At 35.1% G+C, this 23,003-nt stretch overlaps 2 protein-coding genes across 3 annotated transcripts; one reads left to right on the top strand and one right to left on the bottom strand.

Moving 5' to 3' along the window:
- Window positions 1–266: 266 nt before the first annotated feature.
- LOC140973991 (glycerol-3-phosphate dehydrogenase SDP6, mitochondrial) lies at window positions 267–5,729 on the bottom strand. The gene is made up of 6 exons (XM_073437175.1): window positions 5,250–5,729; window positions 3,862–4,335; window positions 3,396–3,727; window positions 1,690–1,850; window positions 1,016–1,274; window positions 267–875 (listed from the first exon to the last, which is right to left on the bottom strand). The coding sequence occupies exons 1-6, from the start codon at window positions 5,620–5,622 to the stop codon at window positions 576–578; spliced, it is 1,899 nt and encodes a 632-aa protein (XP_073293276.1). The 5' UTR covers window positions 5,623–5,729; the 3' UTR covers window positions 267–575.
- A 3,125-nt stretch (window positions 5,730–8,854) lies between these two features.
- Window positions 8,855–22,989, top strand: LOC140973992 (vacuolar protein-sorting-associated protein 33 homolog). 2 transcript variants are annotated; one of them, XM_073437176.1, is made up of 22 exons: window positions 8,855–8,978; window positions 9,075–9,114; window positions 9,222–9,302; window positions 9,542–9,739; window positions 9,827–9,937; window positions 10,051–10,116; window positions 10,307–10,414; window positions 10,514–10,558; window positions 15,186–15,242; window positions 15,663–15,757; window positions 15,887–15,959; window positions 16,084–16,140; window positions 16,733–16,795; window positions 16,872–16,978; window positions 19,454–19,576; window positions 19,666–19,747; window positions 19,835–19,905; window positions 20,425–20,505; window positions 21,419–21,476; window positions 21,556–21,617; window positions 22,387–22,480; window positions 22,609–22,989. In XM_073437176.1, exons 1-22 carry the CDS (start codon window positions 8,926–8,928, stop codon window positions 22,699–22,701), a joined length of 1,818 nt encoding a protein of 605 aa, XP_073293277.1. In that variant the 5' UTR covers window positions 8,855–8,925; the 3' UTR covers window positions 22,702–22,989. The 2 variants fall into 2 exon arrangements, with proteins under 2 accessions (XP_073293277.1, XP_073293278.1); XM_073437177.1 differs by having other exon boundaries at window positions 15,887–15,938.
- Window positions 22,990–23,003: the final 14 nt, after the last annotated feature.

Below are 23,003 nucleotides of genomic sequence, written 5' to 3' on the forward strand. Positions count from 1 at the left end.
TGAAACAGTCTAAAAAGTCAATTTTGTGACACAGATCTCCTAATCGGATCACACATGAAAAAATATTACTTTTTATTGTAAATATGAGCAGAATTAACGTGTCTCACGGATAAAAAACTGTGAAACCATGTCAAAAAAGGCCTAGTATTACTTATTTATTGTTACAGTCTGCCAGATTGCATGGCAAACTATTCATTTGTATGCTTCAACGTCATAAAATGCACAATCTAATTAAATTATGTTCATAAAAAACTCTCAACAGTTCATTAAAAAATGAAATCTGAAATTTTATTCTCATCATGAACATTATTCGAGTTTTTAAAATATTTTTTTGCAAATTATACATGGCTTTTGTTGTATAGTACCAAACTATTCAACACCATCCAGAAAAAAGTGGCGAAACTAGAGCACTTTTGCAGTAAAAAGAAGGCAGAAAAAAAGTATCCTGGTATATGATACACCAAATAAAGAGTCATTCGGTAATGATAACTTGATGAATCTGCACGAGGGGAGAGTACCAGCGTATCTATGATCCAACGGCGTGGATTGGAAAAAAAAGTTTCCCAAGTGTGGAATTAGTTGTGTTTCCCATCATAAAATTGAGCATTTCTAGACGACTTGAAAGTTTCCAGGAATTCTTTAGTCTGGTGCAGTTCCAGCTTTTGCCTCGACTTATCCCAGCCATGTTCAGCGGCAAGTATTTGAACGATCCGAGGCACTGCCCTCCTGGCAGCATCTGTGTCCAGAAAAGCAAGCCGTGACCTTCTGGCAATGAAGTCCACCGCTGATTCACAGTACTCGTGCCTGGCACAGTAAGCGACCTCCGCTTCCAGGATTGGGTATCCATGAGCAAGCCTTTTTCCCAGATTTTCATTCTGAAAACCAAAATAAGCACGTCCAATCTCGTCACAACAATAACCAAACCAGAATCAAGAAGAAAGATATGTATATATATACATATACATGTACCAAATATGGGAGCTGAGTACAAAATAAAAATTAGAGGAAGACTTGCCTGAGCGATGATAGCGACTCGTTCAGCCAGAGTTCCATAAGCATGTGATAAATGCTTTGCAACAGCGGTGTCCATTGCACCAGGAACAATTTTCCCACCATATGACTTCTTCATACGTGTATATTGTTGTGCTAGTATAGTGAAAGATGCAGGATCCCATCCATCACTACCTATAAGCTGTAGGTTGTAGGTCATGCATTTGCTTGTTGGGCTCAACTTTCCAGAATCTATGGCTGTGTCAACGGCATCCTCTGCCATACTGCAAAGTATTACATTAAGCACTAAGCTGCTAGGATACAAGTTCTTAAAACCGAACCTTCAAAAATCCCACCATATGAAATGGGTTCATCGTCCAATAGTGAAATCCTTAAAAACTGAGGACAAATTGACATATAGCTGTTACACCAAAACTAAGTCCAAAGATGAAAGAACCAACCAGTCTGCTCTGGTGGATAAATAAGTATTCTCTCTAGTTCTTCGTATTTCTTTTTTTATTTTCGGTACAACTTTTTTAAAAAAATTCAATTACACGTCGATGAATAATAAAGAAAACCAGGACTTGGATATTTCTCTTCATTAAGTACCTAGAAAGACATGCAAATTCTTTTCGGTCATTAAAAAGGGGAAAAACTACGAAAGTTTGAGTTAATTTTATATCATCGAATTAGCTTTACCTTCTATATGTCGTCCACTTCCCACCTGTAATTGTAACTAAACCGGGAAAATCTTCACACACGACGTGATCTCTGGAAATGCTCTCTGTGTTTTTAGCTCTAGGATCGGTAGCCAATGGTCGAATGCCACTCCACGCTGATAAAACATCCATCCTTCGTACCTAAATGCTCAAGAAAAGTTAAGATAAATTATAAAAGTATATGTTACATTATCTAAAAATGATAAGAACGAGAAATAAAGGGGGGAAAGATGGCTAAAACTCTAAATAACGTCTCTTAGTTTATTGTACAATTAGCAGCTCCTTATAAAGATGAAAATTTCAATGACAAGTGTTAATTTTAGTCACGTATGATGTAACATTTTTAGTTCTTTATTTTTGTTGAATCAATTATAGTTATGTAACCATGTTACGACAATCGACTTTAGTTCATCTCGCCAAAATCATGTAACTAAATGATTAATATAATTGTTAAATTTCTATAATTGCATTGTTAAAAACATGTGTGTGTCACAAGGGATTTTCAAATCACGTAATTATAAAAGTTAAACAATGATATCAGTAATTTAATTACATGATTTTGATGAGGATTAAAATTTATCGTCGGAACATAGTTACACGACTACAATTCAACGAAACAAACAACAATGAAAATGTCAAACCAAATACATACAAGAATAATATTGACATTTCGCCAAAATCTAGATATAAATAGTCGAAAATCTTTTCTATACCAAAATGACAACAAAATCCAATTAAAATATATCATAATCTTAATAATGTTGAATCTAATACTAGAACATATACTTTAATTTCTAGTGCTCCCCCTCAAGTCAAACATAGAAATCTTTAATAAGTTTTCAACCTGAATCACAAAAGAACCTCTTGAAAAATCTAGAACAATGTCATCTTCAGAATCAGATAAATAGAGAGCAGACAAAGGAAGCTGTTGAGCAGTAAGACTGTGCCCACAATAAGATGTATGCATAGAGATCAGCCAGATAGATAGTAAAAAAAGTGGCAGTTAATCTGCAATTGTGCTAGCCAGATGGTCATAATAAATAGTTAAAAGTGTGTTGCAGTTCACAATATGGTTACTGTATATGAACATAACTCAGATTTTTTTTGGCACGGGTTTTATTTTATAAAAGAAAAGACAGAAAAACCTAGACTGGGGCCTTGTCCAAATAACATGTTAAATTTTAAATAGCAGAAATTCAAATACGGTGACGAGATAATACAACATAAAATAGGATTTACATGGTTTCGCAGTAAATCCTAATCCACAAGAAATATATTAATGGCTAAAACTCTTGACTACCTTTCTTGGTTTAGAATTCAACTAAAACATCTTTGGATAGATATGTCAAGCTATACTCTTGAGTCTTGACAACATTTTGACATAAATATGGGAAGAAACTTTTCCTATAAATAAATCATAGTGACATAATATTAAAAAAAAAAAACCCTTAATAGTGTCAAATTCAATCCTAAAATATATCCTTGATTCATAACAATGTCAAACCTTAAACATGGTATTAGAATATTGTGCAAAAGCTAAACTAAACAGAATCTTCCACATAGAAGTGCATCTTGAAGTACACAAGTACAAAGTGGCAGAGACAAAAACTGAAAAAAAGGATTAATAAAGGAAACAACAGAAGGTCAAATAATAAACCAATTAATGATTACAAGAACTTGACAAACCTTAACATTAAGATAATCAGATATAGCATCTAATATGAATTGAATCTCATCCTCATGTGGTTCCGGTAACATTGTAATATCGGTGTTTGAGTCGGTGGTGCCAGCAACTGTTCTCCCTAGCCATGGAAGCATGAAAACAACACGACCATCCTTAGTTTTAGGAACAATCAAACCCATTCCTTCCGGGGAATAATAATCAGGAAGCACGATGTGGACACCGCTGCTGGGACAGATCATTGGCTTAGCTTCTTTGTTCGCCATTGTCCTCACCGAATCACAAAATGGACCAGCCGCATTAACAATAACTTTTGCATATGTATCAAACTCTTTGCCTGCACAAAGAAATGTTTCAACTAGATTGGAACCACAACTGACATAAAAAATCAGGGTATTACAAGAAGAAACTATTTCTTCACAGCAGTACTACTAATGATCAGACATGATATTGTCTTAGAAGTGCTTTTACCTGATAAATTATTTCTTATCCGAGCACCTATTATCCGCCCAGTACCATCATCCGTAAGAAAGGATATCACTTCTGCGTGATTGAGGACAGCCGCACCTGCTAATGAAGCTGTGCATGCCAATGAAACATTTAAGCGCGAGTCATTCATCTGTCCATCATAATAAACCACGGTTCCTTTCAAGCTCCGATCTTTTCCCTTTGTTGCTAAAGTGGGAAAGAGTTCAGTAGACTCATTTGCCGAATAGTACCTTGACAAGTGGAGTAAGCGTCTGCCAGCAACCAGATCATACATTTTTAAACCCATCCAGTAGTAAATCACCTCGAACCAGCTAAAACACGGCGTCATACACGGCAAAGCATTGCACAGGTGGGGAGCATTGTCAATAACTTGCTTACGCTCCTCAAGGGCATGGAAAACCAGCTTCAACTGCCCGTAATCTAAGTTAAAAACAGCTTTCTCCAGATAACGAACTCCTGAAATGATTATTTTTAAAAATCAGCACCATGCATCAAAGACTGCACAAATAAAAGAATTACGATAAATAAGTACATAAATCAAAAACCTTTTCCAGGAATAAAAGTAGAATCCTACACTTCCTAAAAACGTGTACAAATAAATTAAAGAATATATATTAACTTTTGACTGCATTTAAAAATAACATCTCCAATTTTTACAAGACTAGATTCCAGTAATAAGGTCTTGAAGGTCAGTCTCCAAGTCATTGCGGATAAAACCGGGAAGATGATATCAAAAGGTTGTCTCAACATCAAATGAAATCAATAGTAAAAATATGACAACAGAAATTCTTAATTGCATCAAGATGGATCATAAAATCTAGAAAATGACTAAAAAAACTTCCACAACTCACATAGAAAAAATCATAGTTGGCCTCAGTACGCAGCAATATTTTTATTTAGTACAAGTTCCTCCTTTCACAGGTTCCAAACTCAAATGTTTCCCATGTATAATCAAATAAGAGCATCTAGGACTCTCCGAAATCTTTTAGTCCACAGTAAAAATAAACAAAACTATGAACTTACGTAATATGCCTATTGACTGGAGTAAGAATTCGATCACCTTTCTATTACCTTAATCCTCATAGATATAAAATGGATATATTTTTACTAAGAATCCCTCTTCGTTGTTACTAAATGCTATCAGAATCACAAAATTGTTGCGTTGTAAACTAAAGCTTTGATCTTTATTCACGTGAAGCTAGCAGAGCAGAAATAACTCTATCCACCGTCACATATACTACGTGATAGCACAAAAAATGGTATTAATGGCGCTCCACCTTACACCAGGCCCTAAAAATGTACAACTCTCAAAACCCAAAGTACAATTCAATCAACAGCAGAAAATTTATGCAGAACAAAAATATGCTGACCTCCATGGATGAGTTTAGTAGACCTCGAGGAGGTTCCCGATGAGAAATCCTCACGCTCAACAAGGCCAACGCGTAGACCACGCGTCGCGGCATCCAGCGCGACGCCACAGCCGGTGGCGCCGCCGCCGATTACGAGGATGTCGAGGGGGTTAGCGGTGCTTGATCCAATCAAAGCTGCCTCCTGGACGGTACGTGAGGGGATGGCGGCGAATGGGTCGGCGATCTTCTGCTTTAAATCGGCAAATGCTGGGGTAGCACCCCTAGTGCCGCGGTCGCTGGAGGCAACTGAAGGGTTGGTGATGATGGTGTAGTAAGCACCTCCGGCGACGGCGGCGAGCGCGCCTAGACGGCGCAGGCGAATGGAGGCAGCCATGTATACGGAGCGGGTATCAGAATGGTGAGAGTGGGGAAAAGGAAAAGGATTGGTTCCGTTATGGGCGTCCTGTCTTCAACAAGTTTCCAGACTCAGGAGTCTGCTGTACTCACTGTCATAAAAAAATAAAATTTTTTTTTTTTTTTGTTATAAAATCTGTGAAACCGTCTCACACACGTTTTTGTCCGTAAAAAAATATATACATATATTTATATGTTTATATATTATATATATTATAGGTAAAATGTCAATTTTAGTTATATATGTATTGATATGTCATTCTTTAGTCGTATATATTTCGTTGAATCAATTATAGTCTTATAATTATGTTTTTTGATTAATTTTAGCGTTTTTCGTCAAAATTATGTAATTAAATAACCAAATTTATTGTTTAATTTTGGTTAAAATAATTCTGGAGATATGCATGTGTGTTCGATAACGAAATTATAAATTTTAACAAATATATTAGTCATTTCGTTATATGATTTTACGAAAAATACTAAAATTGTTTAAAAAAAACGCAATTACAAAACTATAATTTATTAATGGAAACATAGATGACTAAAAATTTCATACATCAATACAAATGTAACACCCAAATCACGTGATACACATCTCGAATCATTAAAAAATGTGTTAAAATATGTTTAAGTGTAAAGAGTCATTTAATTACATACATATATATAAATATATTCAAACACTAAAACTAAAATTATTCAAAAAAAAAAACTAAAACTAAAAAAGATTAATTATGCTAATAATAATAATAATAATAATAAAATTATAACAATAATAATAAAAATAACAATAGAAAGAATAATCAAAATATTTAAGGAAATATTAAGCCTCTTGGTACTAATCAAAACTCCGAAACATGCAAATATTGCTATTTGGACACTCCAAACCATAGAAACAATCATAATTTCATGTATTCAGTACCTGAAAAGTAAGGTGGTGTAACTACAATGAGTGAAATTAATTGGGTGAAGAGAAGAAGAAATTCATCCAAAAATTAAAATCTTTTCTCTAAAAATTCTAAAATAAATACATAGCACTATTCTCTTACCTAGAAACCATTTGTGCTAGAATTTTCGAAACACATTCAATAAAAGTTGTTGAACGTTTCATGACGGTTCTAACCTAAAGATCTCGGCCGCCCATGGTCGCGGGAATGCAACCATGCCCTGGCAAGGCGGCGCATGTTCTCCATGCACCACTTTGTTTTTAAAATTTGGCTATGATCAAATGTTTATGCACTAATTTTAGGTTTTGGGTCCAAATTTCAGAAGTTTTTTTACCAGTATACGATTTATTATGAATTTTTTTAATGAAAAATCTCGAATTACCGTCAAATCGAACTGTTTGTTTATGAAGCTGAATTGAACTGCCACAAAAAATGTGTTTATTCAATGAAAAGAAAATGAGTGATATGACTTGCCGAAAACGAAATAACTGCAACGCTCAAATTAGTATAAGATATATAAAGTAAACAAAATAAACATGAATGAATGCTCTTTGCGATGTTTCTTTGTATCGCATGGTTAGTGTGGAGTAGGGGTGGGTATACCGTACCGAACTACGGTATCGTATACCGTACCGTAAATATCGGTATGGAATTTTTCCATACCGATACCGGAAATTCGGTATACCGAATTTTCGATATGAAAAATTTCATACTGGATACCGTACCGACACCGAAAATTTTGTCGGTATACCGAAAAAATGTTGGCATTTTTTCGGTATACCGAACTTAAATTTTAAAAAAATAATAATAAAAAAATTATTTTCGTTATTTCGGTATATACCGAAATACCGAAAAAAAATATTTATTTACCGATACCGATACCGAAAATTTCGGTACGGTATCATACCGTACCGAAATTTTCGGTATATTGATTTTTCGGTAATTTCGGTATTTTTCCGGTACGGTATTTCGGTATTTCGGTATATTTTTCCAGCCCTAGTGTGGAGGGAAAAAATGGTATGGTGCGAAGATGAGGTAAAAAGTGTGGTGGTGTACGTGTTTTTTTTTTTCAAGAAAAATAGTGGTGACTGACCATATATAATTATCATATATTGATTGTATATTTTATAAGTTGCATTTTTCATTCTCTCTTATTCTGAGATGGAAAAAACTAGTATGATGTGACAAAATATGACGATTTATATGATCTTTATGACATGTCATATAATTATTTTACGGGTCATGAGATACTTTTATATGGACATACCAGTGATCTTTTAATGTCGTTTTTTTCCCACTTGAACACGTTTTTTGTCGTTTGATTTGATTGATCAATTGATTTGTTTAGTTGCATAATTAATTTTCATGTATGGTAAATGAAGTTCGATATATGAAAAGCAACATCTCAAAAGTTTAAACATTTCACATAGCCTTTTAAATTAAGTTTGTTCATTGTGGTTCAACATCTGCTTTGCCATAGATCCGCCATTGGCCATCATCTTCACTTACCCTCGACCTCAGCCTCAATTCAACACCTTAACTCAACCAATTCAACTTGGCCTTAATTAATAAAAGTAAAATTTGATAGAGCAAAATTAATTTAATGGTAAATTTATGGGGACCATCACACAAATATATGTCTCTTTTATTTTAAAAAATATATAAATTTTGAGCATGAATAAATTTTTTTTTAAATTTTTAACAAGAAAAAAATAAAACTATTTTCCAAGTCAGTTATAGAATACAAATTTTATTTTTAGTTTCTTATTTATTTATCAATTGTGCAAAAACATAATATCTCTTTATATAATGTGATATGTCATGAATTTCCTAATCACGTAGGTCGTAACGCTTCCGTTGCTGCACGATTTAAAATAGAGTATGTCTCTTGTGGGACGGTCTCACGAATCTTTATTTATGAGACGGGTCAACCCTACCTATATTCACAATAAAAAGTAATACTTTTTCATGGATGATCCAAATAAGAGATATGTCTCACAAAATACAACCCATGAGACCATTTCAGACAAGTTTTTGCTTTTAAAATATTAGAGTTGTAATTTTATTACTTACTATACATTTTTGTAAAACGATAAATATTTGATCATAAAGTATGAATTTATCATGTAATACTTAAATTTTATATATTTAATTTAATACGTTTAAAATATTACATTATATATAAATTTGATCAAGTAATAAATATTTGAATTTAGGTAAAAAAAAAATTTGAAATCGAAATTTATTTTTATTAAATAAGAACTAAATCGACATTTCAAGCAAAAACCCATAAAAATTAGCAAAAAGGAGACTTGTTTGGGAAGGTCGAGTGTGAGATAATGTCTCAGATTCCGAACCTCGATAACGCGCCAATCAATCTCAACTCCATAAGGTACAATCGATGAATTTCTTATGCGAAATTCTGCATCATGTTCGATTATCGTGGAAAAAATGGCTCATTTTTTGCTTTCTTGATCGTGAAATGCAGAAGCAAGGCTAAGAATGAGCTGCTAAACATCGTTAAAAATGTAAACTTTCAATCATCGCTTGGATAATAATTGCATATTTTCTGGAGATATTTGCATACTAATTTGATGTGGTAGTTTGCCCAAAATTTGATTTTGATTTATTGTAGATACGAGGAAAGAAGTGTTTGGTGATTGATCCGAAGCTTAGTGGATCGATCTCTCTTATTGTACAAACAGCAGAACTGAAGGTAATTGACCATCTTTGCTTCCCAGTGCTGTTTTATTTTACCAAATTTATTTATCTATGTTGGGGTGTTACAATATTCGGCATTTCAATTGTGGTGCTTGTGAATAAATTGTTGGAGTGCATACAGAAACGAACCCTCGCAGCTATGTATGGTGGCATAAATATTAGATTACTGATGTTTCGTTTGCTAATTTAGAAGTGATAAAATCACTAAGGAAAAATCTCTCTACCTATTATCAGGATAATGGAGCTGAAGAACTGCGGTATCTGACAGCTGAGCCAATTCAGACAGAATTGACTAAAGTTATCTACATTGTTCGATCTCAGCTTGACTTGATTAAATCCATCTGCTCACACATTCATAACGATACATCAAAAGGGATTCACAGGGAATATTTTCTTTACTTTGTTCCTCGTCGTGCAGTTGCCTGTGAGAAGGTACGAACAGATTGCTTAAAGAAATCAATAAAATGGAAAAATTAGTTGGTTAGTGTTGATTTAAATGTGTTTACATTGGTTGTGCAGATACTTGAGGAGGAAAAAGTATATGAATTGTTGAGTATCGGGGAGTGTCCTTTATATCTGATTCCTCTGGATGAGGACATATTATCATTTGAGCTCGACCTTGCTAATAAGGTAAACATGCTTTAGAGTGTTTTAGGAATTTTAGTGGAAATATTTAATACCGTATGATTATTTCTTCATTCTTCAGTTGATTTTGTCTAAGGGTGAGTGGATCTGCCTGACAGGAATATTTGGTGGATGGAGATGCAACCTCTCTCTGGCATATTGCAAAAGCGATTCACAGTATGGAGGTATAATCAGTCTTGAGGTTGTAAAATTTCGTTAACAGTGGTGAAACCTGTTGGTCCTGTTCACTTAATCCTACAATCATGTTTTGATTGGATTCCATGTTGCTGTCGAAAATATGTTTTGTATTCCAATATGTTCTGCTTCCTTGTATCTGTAAGCTTTTCGATGATTCGGTGTTGGATGATTATGCAGTTCTCTTTTGGAGTAATACCCAATGTTAGGGCTAAAGGGAAGGCCTCCACACGCGTTGCTGAAATTTTGAATCGCATGCAAGCTGAAGAACCCGTGGATACATCAGATGTAAATTTACATCTTAAAAAATATATAAATACTATTTATGCTTGTGAATGTTCTAAACCAACCTAATGTATTCACAGTATTGATTATGTTTTTTCACAGGCTGGAATTCCTGAAATAAATACTCTTATTCTTCTTGATAGAGAGGTATACATTGGTACCTTCTTGTTTATGTTGATCCATTTCTGGAATATTTTCTTCAGACGAACGGTGGTGTGTGAATTTTACAAGCTGACTGTTTATGGTCAGTTTTTCATGATGAGAATAAATTTCAATGATAAATCAGGGCTCATGGTTCTCAGTTATTTGTAACTTTGGCGTTGGAAAAAAAGTAGGTTGCAGGAAACAGGATTTTAGGTCTGCATCTTTTTTGAGATATAGAGAATAATGAAAGCACTATAAGAGGGAAATATGTACTTATATATAAGTTCATCATCAAGGTTCAGCTGTATTGAAAGCAATTTGACTTTTGTAACTTGGGAATATTTGGCATTATAAATAATATTAAATATTTTTTTTTGATAGGATAAATAATATTAAATATAAAACTATTGTTTGAGTCACTTCATGATCTCAAGCTTTTGGGGCAAGTAATTTCTAATATTGTATTAGCGTGTGAGGTCACGAGTTCGAATCTTATAGATTTATATCCCATCTAGTTTGATCTCGAGTGTTTTTTTTGGGGATTTTGTTTCCCAGTGCATGCCCAAAAGCTAAATCCTCAGAACATTATACTGAACTACATTCCTCTTTATGCTTCTCCTCCAAGTCGGAACATGTTCCATTGAAGGAGGACAATCATACATGTGAATAGTAAAGCATGACAGTAATAACGTAACCAAAAGTGCATGATTGTGCATTATTGCAAATGATGCAATCAGGTCAAGTTGTATTAGATCAGGGTCACACCATCATAGTTCAAGGTGTATCGAGTATGTGAATGGTCAAGTCACTGTTCAATAGAATCAGAGGATAGCGGATATCCCCAAGAGTACATTCTGACCTGTTGGCACAATGTAAAAGTCGATCACTGACCACATCCACCGATAGCTGATGCAAAAATAGTATTATAGCGCTCTAGCCCATGGCTTACCAATACCGGTATATCATATCAAATCAAAGCAGACTAAGTAGTCCTTGACAGGGATCAAGTGTCATCAAGGCTTGCATTTAAAAAATTCAAGGTTCATACATGTATAGACATCATTATTCATGCAAGCAAGTGGCACAATACTTAGTTCTTAAATGCCAATAACAACTCATTGACCGTTCACAAAAGCATCATTATTTGAAATTAATGTTGGATGTATGTACCGCTAGCTCACGATAGTATGTTGTTACTGGGGTAGGATTTATGTCCACTCTTGTTATCTAAACAAAATCAGAGTATTTATTGATCATTCTTCATCACAGTGTCTTTACCATGCTAGTTCTAAACTTATAGGCTCCAAGCATAGAGATTGTTGTACGCTTTTACTCTATGTTTTATAACCTCTGCTAACATTTAATGGAAGTTCGACATCAAAAGGAATTAAAAGACTTAGCTCGAGTTAACACTGAGGTGCAAAACCTTCTTGTCAGTGTGAGCTCTTGGGGAAGATCAACCTATAAATTTTATTGGCTGAGCGACGACCCTTCCACTTGGTGCCATTGAATCACTAAGACCGACTTTTGTCCGTTTGAAATTTCATAATTAATGCTCAGTTAAGGCATTAGTGAATTGTGCCTAAGGTAAGGCTTCGGAAGTCCACTAAGTAGAGAATTTGGCATACATGGATATGAGAAGCAAGGGCTCATTATTTACAGGCCAAAATTCAGGTATGGAACTGACATTTGGATCAGGGGCCAAACCACCGTGCTTTGTGCCGATGCTTTGAATTGGTTTAGGCGATATTTATTGTTGTGGCCAATTCTGGTCAGTGACTCATAGGCATCTTGTCCAGTTGCAAGAGCGTTTTATGTGTGACTCGAGAACACCATACTTGCCATTTGGAGCATCTTATCCATACAATGTAAGACACGAGCGTTTGAGAGCATGTTTACGTGGTTACGTCCCTTGGTTGTGTTTGTGCGCGGTATCTCATATGCTAGATTTGACTTGCTATTTGGTATTTTTATGCTTTTGTTCTAGGTTCACTTGAGGACTTGTTTTTCGTAATTTGATGACATTTTGACAACATTTTTTTCCTAATGATGGATCTTAGTCATTATTATCGCATCTAATTGACATGCTAATTATGGGTATGGATTCCGAGGCAAACAACATGGTTGTATTGTAATCAACACATGTAAATCTCAGGCTGTGAGAAATGGCCTCAAAATAATTAAAAGACCTAAAATTTAAGGTATAAGTTAGCAAGTTGGAAGAAAGTTTTTTTTTTTTTGGAAGGGTTAGATTGACTATGATCTCAGTAGTGCTAAATAATTTGTCAATGTACTTCATGTTTTTATTTAGGATTCCTCAGGGAGTAGCTGATGGCATGGAAAAGATTATGAGAGATTTTCTGTATGATGCATCTGACGGGGATCGGCATTGTCATTTGATACCTTAGGACTATGTATGCATATCGAAAGAGCGATCGGGCCACGGTATTGGTAACATTTGTCTAAGGAATATGGCTTTACTTGGTATATGGTGATGAAGATTCTCCTATGAGAGAGAGTCGTTATGGAAGAAGATTGTTGTTAGCAAATGCAACTATAGGATAATATGTGAGATGCGGGTCTAGCAAGGAGTGCACCTTTGAGGAGTCCTGGACAATTTATTTCTAGGATTTACCTGGCTTTTCTTCAATCAGTGAGGGTTGTGATTAGAATGAATAATAAGATTAGCGTTTGGGAAGGCAAATGGTGGAGGGATTTCTCTTATCAGGATTCATATCCATCATTATTTCAGATTTCTACGGCTCATAATCAGCCTATGTCCCACTTTTTTCGGTCTGAACCTTAATCCAACTCTTACTTTATTTCCTGAAATTTGCATATTCATTGGGATTTCGGGGATGTAGAAGTGAACGTTTTGATTGTTTTGCTAGGGTCCTTGGATAGGCTTAGTTTGATTGAAAAAGCTGCAAATATTAGAATTTGGGGTTGGGACTTTTCAGAGATCTTTTCAATTAAATCCTTCTTCTAGTCTTTTTTCCCGGATACCATTTTTCACTTCTTTCCTCTTATTATACCATTTGGAAAACGCCGATCCCATACAAGGTTCAAGTGTTCTCGTAGATTGTAGTGTTCTCGTAGATTGTAGTGTTCGGAAAATTACCAACTTGCGAGATGATGCAAATGAGGTTCCCACTTGTTCCCTTTGTTCGAGTTGGCGTGTGCTTTGTCGGCAACAGGTTGAAACTCAGGACCATTTCCTCGTTCATTGCCCTTTTACGAGCTGTCTCTGGTTCAAAGAAGAGTTGGGACAGGTTTGGGTATCTACAAGAACGACGAAGGATTTACGCAGCAGATCTTGGTCACGACCTAGGCATGAGGGTAGAATTTTCTAAGCAGTGGTAGTTCATTATATTTGTTTGTTAGTTTTGTTGGAGAGAAATAAGAGGATTTTTGAGAATCAAGTAGACTCGCTTGAAGATTGCTGGAAAAAAAAATTAAATTTTGGGCACCAAGCTGGATCTGGAACCACAAGGAGTTTAAAATATTTTCAGTTTCAGATCTGTACGGAGATTGGAGTCATATATGTTGTTAATATGATCCCGGGTTTTACTTTATTTTGCGCGGATCACTTGTCTGCTCTTCGTAATTTATAAGCTTTCATTAATATAATTTCGTATCCTATCGAAAAAAATCTCTTAATTTTTATCAATCCCTTGTCTAACTAAAAAGAAGTAATAACATTGTCAAAACTTCGGTTTTTGAATTTTAGTTGATAATCTTTGAGAGATATAGTGACCTAGGTTCAGACCCTTGAGTTTCCCATCATCCAGTTTTTCATTCCGAAGTTCATGTGTTATTATTCGACAAACTAAAATATTTCCTGTTGTGCAATTTGTTCTCTTATTAGCTATATTCTCTAGCATGTTTCTATTGATGTTGTCTTGATGCCTTTGTCTATGTGTTATGCAATTAGGCTGAATTTGGATGGTTATCACGTTGAGTACTCCCCCATGAGTGAGAAAGCACATCCTATGCAAATTAAGATTCCCTTTTAAGATCTTCTGTTGGATTGCTCTTCAGAGCTGGTTTATATATTAATGGTAAAAGAGTTGGGGAACAGGAGCTGCTTGGCCTGGAACATTCTTGGATTCTCCAACAACACTGAGATCTTTCATTTTCTTGCAATCATTTTTCCTTTGCCATTCCCCCTCCCCTAGAAATACTTCTAGGAAACAAAACTTTGTGTCCAATCTCATTCATCCTCTTTTATGGTTTTATTCTTAAATTTTGGGTCATGATGCTGAATAAGAATTCTATGTTTGGGATTAATGCGATCCAACCTGGGAGTTTGTTGCTTCAACTCTCTTTATCCCTCTCATAAATGCCTCCTCTTTATATTATTCTTTAAAGATTTGGCAGGAGGTTGGCTGGGCGCTACCATATAATCTCTTGTTTAGCTGAAGTAGGCTTATATATTCTATCTCTGTTATGAATCTTGTTCCCATTTTGAATTTCAATCTGAAACCTGATCTATATTATTTTCTGAGTGAGTAATCTTGCTTACGCTCCCTGAAAATATAGTCATATTGCACTTAATATGTGCTTACATATTAATACGCGACATAGAATATATTATTTTTTCTGATTTGGGGTTATCTCTTTCTTGTAGGTGGATATGGTCACACCAATGTGTTCACAACTGACATATGAGGGATTACTAGATGAGGTAATATCAAGATTAAAGAAAAAAATCCATGTTTCTTCCACACTGTCCCAACTAATTCGTGCAATCCAGTCTGTCACGTGAAGATTAGTCTTTCTTTGATGAAATACGTTTTATATGTGGGTCTGCTTGTCCTATAGGGGTATGATCCATCACTAAATATAATTTAAAAATATAAATGATTTTTTTATTTGCAGAGGCTATCTGAAAATTTTAATGCCTTGTCCAATGTGAAGATCCTTTTGTCAGATTACCCTATGTCCTTTATCTTGCTAGTCTGTGATGAGCAATGTAATGGTGTGCTGGCTGTGTTTAAGAAGCATGGCATGCCACCCCTCACTTTTCTGTGAGCTGATAATAGAAGTACTTCTCTATTTTTGCTCATTTTGTGTTTATAATCTAGCTCTCATGGGTTTCATGCAGCTTCTTGGTATCAATAATGGTGCTGTGGAGCTAGATGCTCCCATTATGGGCATTCAGCAAGAAGGGAAGAAGATTAAGGTTCCCCTAAACTCTAGGTAACCTATTCATGATAAGAGTATTTACTCTTTTTCTGTGGCTATACTTAAGTGAATGTGCGAAGTACCCATGACAGTATTTTTTCCGGCTCTTCTGTTATGTTGACTAATCGTTCATCTTAACTGCAGTGACAAGTTGTTCAAAGAGATACGTGATCTGAATTTTGAAGTTGTTGTGCAGGTTGATCCATTTATGCTTTCGGTCGTGACAACTGCATGCAGTTATTCTTTTTCGTGCATTACAGTTCCAGTTTTTATCCTGTCAGTTTTTTTGTGTTTTTCTTTTGAAACTGGTTTAATTAATTGCTAGTAGCAGCATGTTACAGGTTCTACGTCAAAAAGCAACATCCATGAAGCAGGATTATACTGAGATATCGACCACTGTAAGTCATCTAAAAAACATGCTACTGATCTTGTCTTTTGTCGAAATACCTTCTCAACTGGTATATCTTCATATCACAATCAGTTTGTTATCCTTGGAAGTGTTATGAATTTCATTAACAGAGCTAAAAATGATGAAGTTGGATTGGCCAAATGAAGGTTAAATGCCAATATGAGTGCCCCTCAAAGCATGGTTATGTTGTTCTGTACTGAGTTAAAGATCATAAAAGTTCTTCAACTCTTTTCAAAATTGGAGAACTTCCTGAAATATTGATTACGGTTCGTGAAATAAAACCATCTAACGTAATTATCCTGTTTCTTGTGCATGTCACATGATTCATGATCCCTTCTCAATATTATGTCATCCTTTGAATTGTTGTAGATTAGTGAAGTTTTGCTAAAAATTGAAAAACGGAATTTTCTAAAACAGATTTACCTTCTTTAAAATTAATGTTTGAAAATTTTAAATGTCCACCGTCAGGTAATGCCTTAGAGAGTATGTGCCATGCAAATAAAAATTTTAAAATTTGCTTATCAATATATGATGGAATCCCACTTTATCATGAATGTCCTGAATGTCTTCCATATTTACAGACTCAGACGGTCTCTGAATTGAAGGATTTTGTGAAGAAGCTCAACTCATTGCCAGAAATGACTGTGAGTGTCTTTAATTTGCATGATTTCATTTTTTTTCCTGTGTGAAGCACTAATATGCTATCCTTTTTCCTTTCAGAGGCACATCAATCTAGCTCAGCATTTGTCTAGATTTACATCGAAACCTTTATTTCTTGGGAAACTTGATATGGAACAAACTCTTGTGGAGGCCCAGAGCTTTGATATGTATGTTTTGAACTTTAGAAACTGTCGTTTATTCATTAATGAGAAGTGTGGAATGGATCTTTTTTCATACGTTCTTTTAGTTTTGAGGGTGGCAAATAATTGAATTGGTTAAAACTGACCATGACTCAAATGACTAAATAGTCAACTGGTGCATTAATCTCCCTAGTCTAGGCATGTTAGATTAATATTGAGTTGACTCAAATCTGTCAATCACAGTATATTGTTTATGCTTCTTTTTTTCATTTGAAAGTGAAGGAAAACAGTTTTGAGTTTGAAGGGATCTCATTTATCCTTTATAATGAGTACCGATGTTCTGGATATAGAATTATTAATGCTACTCAACGTTTTTTAATTTAAAGGAAACGATAATATATTATATAATAAAAACAATAATTTAAAAAAATGGACAAAAGGTCTGCACACTAAACAACAAAAGCTCAGATCATATTAACAACATATGAAACTACAATCCCTAACTAAATCTAAAACTGATAATGTCTTAAAGTCCTTGCCAAAATCTTAATCTTATCCCAACAATCTTCAAACAATTTATTCTATATTATAAAAAATCCTTCTATTCTTCTCGAACCAAACTATAACTCCTCCGTTGACTTGGAACTGTCTAGACCAGACCCAACTCCTGCAATGTTCTGAACCAAAGGCGTTTCATGAAAAGGCAATGAATAAAAATATGGTCCAGGGTCTCCACCTCTTGATGACACAACACACGCCAACTCGAGCAAAGAGAACAAGTAGGCCACCTCTTTTGCATAATCACATGTTGATAACTTAACCAGCACCTACTCAATGTTCTTTCAGTAATAGAAACTTTTTATGTTGTCCTCATGTTAAGGTTCTCTGTAATAAAGTCTTACAATTGATCGCTAAACCAAAATAAGCTTTCCATTCGTTGTTTCCAAAAAAAATTTGGTTACTGAAGTCTCGGTATATGATTCAATTTTCAACTCCCCCAAGGTTACATCTGGATATCAAAATGGCAAGAGGCAGTTATTAAATCTGTTTTGTTGTCAGATGCATGTTTATAAGATTATGATGCTTTTCTTTTATTGTCACAATGATCATGCTACAATGATTGTTGTCTTTAATCACGTGGGACTTAACAATCTCTTCCACCTATGAGAGTGAGTGTTGATAGCCTGATTTCCAGTTATTTTTCACTGTTGACATGCATTGTGACATTCTTTTATGGTCTCAATGGTTATTGTGCTCTTGGTTTGCCTGGGTTTATATGTTTAAGATTGTGTATGCGATCTTGTTGAGAGGTATATAATTCTAATTTTGAATCTTTTGATTATTTAAGCTTAATTGGTTCTTTCCTAATTATGGAAGGCTTTGATCGATTTGTTTACTTATAGATTTAGGCATCTCAACCTATAATAAGTTTATATCTTTAACATTTTCTTTTAAAAAATAAATCGATAACTCATACTTCTCCTACATTCTACATTGGTTTCATGGTGTTAGAGCCACAAAGATTTTAAGAAGAAAAAAGTGTAAAATCATGGCGCTGTTGGAGCACCATACACCTCAAAATTCTGTTTCCATTTCTGATATGTTTCATTGGGACGTCCGTTTTAGAAGAGATTTAAATGAGGTCGAAATGGGTAAGTTCGCTAACCTTTTAGGGGTTCTAGACTCGGTTAGATTAGAGAGGGGTGTGGGGGATTTAAGAGTTTGGTTGGGAGACCCTTCAGGTCTGTTCTCTGTTCGATCTTTTTATAATTCCTTCTTTCCTTTTTCCTCTTTCCCTTATTTTCCTTACCATGAAAATATCTGGAAAGTACCGATCCCTCATAAGGTTCAGGTTTTCGCGTGGATTATGGCTATGGGGAAACTACCCACTTGTGATTCGATGCAAAGAAGGTGGCCTCTTTGTCTGTTATGTCCGCAATGGTGCACCTTTTAAAAAAAAAAAACAGTTCATTGCCTCAGTTTTGTCTAATGCATGAAAATAGCGTCTTGAACGTAAATTTTCCTGTGAATGTAATTAGTAAAGGATTTTCTGAAGCAACCACATGAAGTTGGTGCTCACGAGAGTATGGAAAGAGCATGTAACCTATGGAGAATTCGAATCCAAGGCAAACTTGTCATTTGAGTTTTTAACTCTTTGTCCAAATTTGAAATTTAAAATAATATATGCTTCAGATTAACGGGAAAGTTGGAAAGGATATCATCCTAATCCGTAATACTTACACGTACTTGGTAGATGTATTTAGGATCTCACTAATAATGTTAAATTTTTTTATTGTTATGTTTTCTTGTTGATCTAGGAGTTTTAATCCGTAAACAGACTTCTATCTTTATCGTATATATGCCAACAATCAATCTGATGGGCAATTCTATATTTCTATATTTGTTACAAAATTTCATCCATAAGCCTAATCAAAACTGTTATAAATATCTTCTATGTGCTCTATTTGACTTGAGTGTGATTAAACTATGATTATGGTGCAGATGCTTTGATTATATTGAAGAAATGATTCATAAGCAAGAGCCCCTAATTAATGTGCTACGTCTTCTTATCTTGTTATCCATTACAAATTCGGGATTGCCGAAAAGGAATTTTGACTACTTGAGGCAAGTGGAATTTTTTTATGCTATCTTTTTTGACTAGTTGGATTCAGAAATTTTTTAAATCTTGATTGACCTTCGTTTTCCTGGTTCAGGAGAGAATTTCTTCATAGCTATGGTTTTGAACATATTGCTACACTTAATAACTTGGAAAAAGCAGGGCTGTTCAAGAAACAGGTTAAAGTTGCATTCCATTGTATACTCCACCTAGTCAAACCAAACAATACCTTATTCAACAATATTAGTTTTTTGTTCATCTTGCAGGACTCAAAAAGCAACTGGTTGACAATCAAACGTGCTTTGCAACTTGTGGTTGAGGACACAGATACCGCAAAGTACTTTTCTTTCTGTTCATAAGGTTTCTTTTGGCATTTTCACCACCACCAACACTTGAATTATGTTGTCGGTAAAGTTGGTTGTGTAGTGGAGAAACCAGCAATGTTCTGCTTTTGTACCGAGGATTATGCAGAACTTCGTAGAGAGCAACACACATTTTACTTTGTTCTACATGTCAACAATTATTTTTCGTCAACACATGGAGCACTAAACTTCTAAATTACGCATATGTCTCAGTTCTGTCCATATGTTGTAGTTGTGTTCTTGTTTCTTGATTATGTTTGATATAAAAGGTGCTTGTGACAAACTACTTTTGGCTTCTAACGGGGTTAACCAATTGTTATTGAAATCAACACTTAATGTAACAGCCTGCCTCATATATTTTTAGCTGAATTTATGATGTGAATGTGAATTTTGTTTGAGAGCAGGACTTGAACTGCACAATATTGTGATTTTTCTCTCTCCCCTACCCTTCTCTCCCTATAATGCTTTTGTCTAACCATTCTTGTCCTTATCAGTCCCAATGACATATCCTATGTCTTCTCTGGATATGCGCCTCTCAGCATTCGACTGGTACAGCAGGCGATACGATCTGGATGGTGAGATCACTTCCAAATTGTTTTGTTATTCTAATGCATGGACACTATGAATGTCAGATGCCTCGTTAATTATGCTGGATGTGAACATTTCCTTATGTTGGTTATGTCATTAAGCTTTTCATCTCTCCTGTGTCTGCTGATAAATAAGATATGTTGACGAGGGCAAACCGTTATGTTTTAACTATTTCATGTGCCAGATAACAAGTTGGGTAACCAGTGAAGATATATGATTTTTATTTTTACCATTGGTCCATACTTGTAAATGTATAGTTTCTCCTGATTAGTTTTCCATAAGCCTGGTGAGTAGCTGACTGGAGGACAACAGTAATGACATAAATATACTTTCTGAAGCAAATAAACTATTTGGGTGTATTTCGTTTCTTGGGGAGAAAGTGGGACTGCATGATGTTAAATTTATAGTATTTACATTAGGTTGTCTTAGGGATGCCTTCTACTTTGCTGCTCGAGTATGAGAAAGTCTGTGCTGTGTTCCTATTAAAATAATTTGTTCTGGCAGATGAATTACCTCGTGTGTGTAAAACTTTCAGCATTTACATTTTACACATTAAAAACATCGGGCATGTGTAAATATGCTGTTAAGAAATGAAGGTGACATATGAGTGGAATGTATTTGCGTTGACACGGTTCTGTTTCAAATCATTAGATTGGATTGTAATATGAAAGCTATTATTTCATTTTTAGTGATGACTTCGTCTGTGAATTTAAGTCCAACATTCAGGGTCCAGTCCTTAATTTTGCTTTTTGCAATCTTCTGCCTAGAGTCTCAACTCTCAACCATGTACTCTTTTTTATGCCTTTTAGAATAATAAGTATTTATCGAAATTTTAATTGCCATTTTGCAACTGAAGAACAGATTTTAAGGTTACCATATGGCGGTAAATTTGTTTTGTAGGCGTCCCATTGAAGAAATATTAAAGCTGCTGCCTGGGCCACACTCAGAAATGAAGAAAGTCAGTGATTTTATACCCTTCCATTTTTCATGCAACACTACAAAGTATTGACTTACACTGATGTGAAATTTGTCTACAGGGTCGATTTGCTAGCATCCCCTCTTATGACACGCTGTCAGGATCTCTAAACACTTCAGAGAAGTACTTATCTCTAATTTCTGAGTTTTATGTGTCTGCTTTCTAACTCTCTCCACACCAAAAAAGAAAATCAAGCTCATCTGCAATCTTAATGTTTAGAATCAACTGTGTTACTTATAAATCTTAAATTTTTGACATCCAGTTTGAAGACTGTTCTGTATCAGTCACAATCATATTCTCTTTATTTGATTTCTGGTTAAAGCCAGAGAAAATCGTCTATCTTCACAGCTTGGTCACTGTTTTCAAAAATAAATAGCAACGATGTTACACTTCGTGCGACCTTCTTTCTCATAACTCCTCTGCCTAGTCCTTATATACTTGGCTGTTTCTCCCTACCAAAGTAAGGAGTCAATGACTAAAGTGAGAAAATCATTGTGATGATCGTAACAAAAGACTTGCATCCTTTTCCCCTGTGTTCCATTTGCTAGAAATGACAATTTCTATGCATTCTTGGACTTGGTCTTGCCAATTGCTGAGTTGAGATAGAATCTCCAAAATAAAACTGACCAATAAAATTGGTGGTTAAAATGAGCATGAAGGTGGCATCTAGACCACTGACTACATCAATTGTCTCGAAAATTAAGTTTGTCTACTAAGTATGTCAGTGCGAACCTTACCATCTTCCATGTCTCATGTTATCCACCAAGCAGTGGCACTCTATATCATAAGGCTGTCTTCAAATACCAACTGTTGACTACTTTGTGCTCATTGTAGAGTTGAAGATGCCTGTCTTTTTCTTTTTAATGTAATCTTTCAATTTGCAATATTTCAGACTTGCAGATGGGAGACGCTCTTTAGTCCTTGTAGTTTTCATTGGTGGAGTGACGTTTGCTGAGATTTCTGCCCTTCGTTTCCTTAGTTCCCAGGTACACCCGTGATCTTCCACCATACGTTAATCCATGTATTATTCACTTCAACATTGCCCTGGGACCACTTTCGACGCCACCATATAATTGCATTTACAAACTTTGCATCTTGATAAAACTTTCTGCAGGAAGGAATGGCATATGACGTGATCGTGGGAACAACAAAAATTGTGAATGGAAAGACCTTGATTGAATCGTTTTTCGATAAGCTGGGCGGTTGATTGGGAGCGATTCCTCAGTCGCAAGAACTGCATAATTTGTATCTGTAGGTGGTATTTGCAGGACGGAATGATTTCTTTGATGGCTATAGAGAGGATCCTTTTTTGGTGTTTTTTTGGTTTTTGTTATTTCCTTGTGCATTGGATTCAAGATGTTATTCTTTCACTAGGATTGCAGCAATTTCCCTTTAAATTTTTGTAGATCCATGTTTGTGTAACGTTTTGGGTGTTACATGGATATAACAGCTACACGAATTGGAGGGTCACAATAAATTCTGCAATTTGTTTCCATTGCTTCTGTTGAA

This window comes from Primulina huaijiensis, chromosome 3, assembly GCF_012295235.1.
Source record: "Primulina huaijiensis isolate GDHJ02 chromosome 3, ASM1229523v2, whole genome shotgun sequence".
NCBI lineage: Eukaryota > Viridiplantae > Streptophyta > Magnoliopsida > Lamiales > Gesneriaceae > Primulina > Primulina huaijiensis.

Coding starts and splice junctions, on each gene's coding strand:
- LOC140973991 (XM_073437175.1), bottom strand. CDS start 5,622: ATGGCTGCCTCCATTCGCCTGCGCCGTCTAGGCGCGCTCGCCGCCGTC. Junction 3,728..3,861: donor GATAAGAAATAATTTATCAG/GTAAAAGCACTT, acceptor TTCTTTGTGCAG/GCAAAGAGTTTGATACATAT. Junction 876..1,015: donor GAGTCGCTATCATCGCTCAG/GCAAGTCTTCCT, acceptor TTTGGTTTTCAG/AATGAAAATCTGGGAAAAAG.
- LOC140973992 (XM_073437176.1), top strand. CDS start 8,926: ATGTCTCAGATTCCGAACCTCGATAACGCGCCAATCAATCTCAACTCC. Junction 19,577..19,665: donor AGGAATTTTGACTACTTGAG/GCAAGTGGAATT, acceptor TTCCTGGTTCAG/GAGAGAATTTCTTCATAGCT. Junction 19,748..19,834: donor CAGGGCTGTTCAAGAAACAG/GTTAAAGTTGCA, acceptor TTCATCTTGCAG/GACTCAAAAAGCAACTGGTT.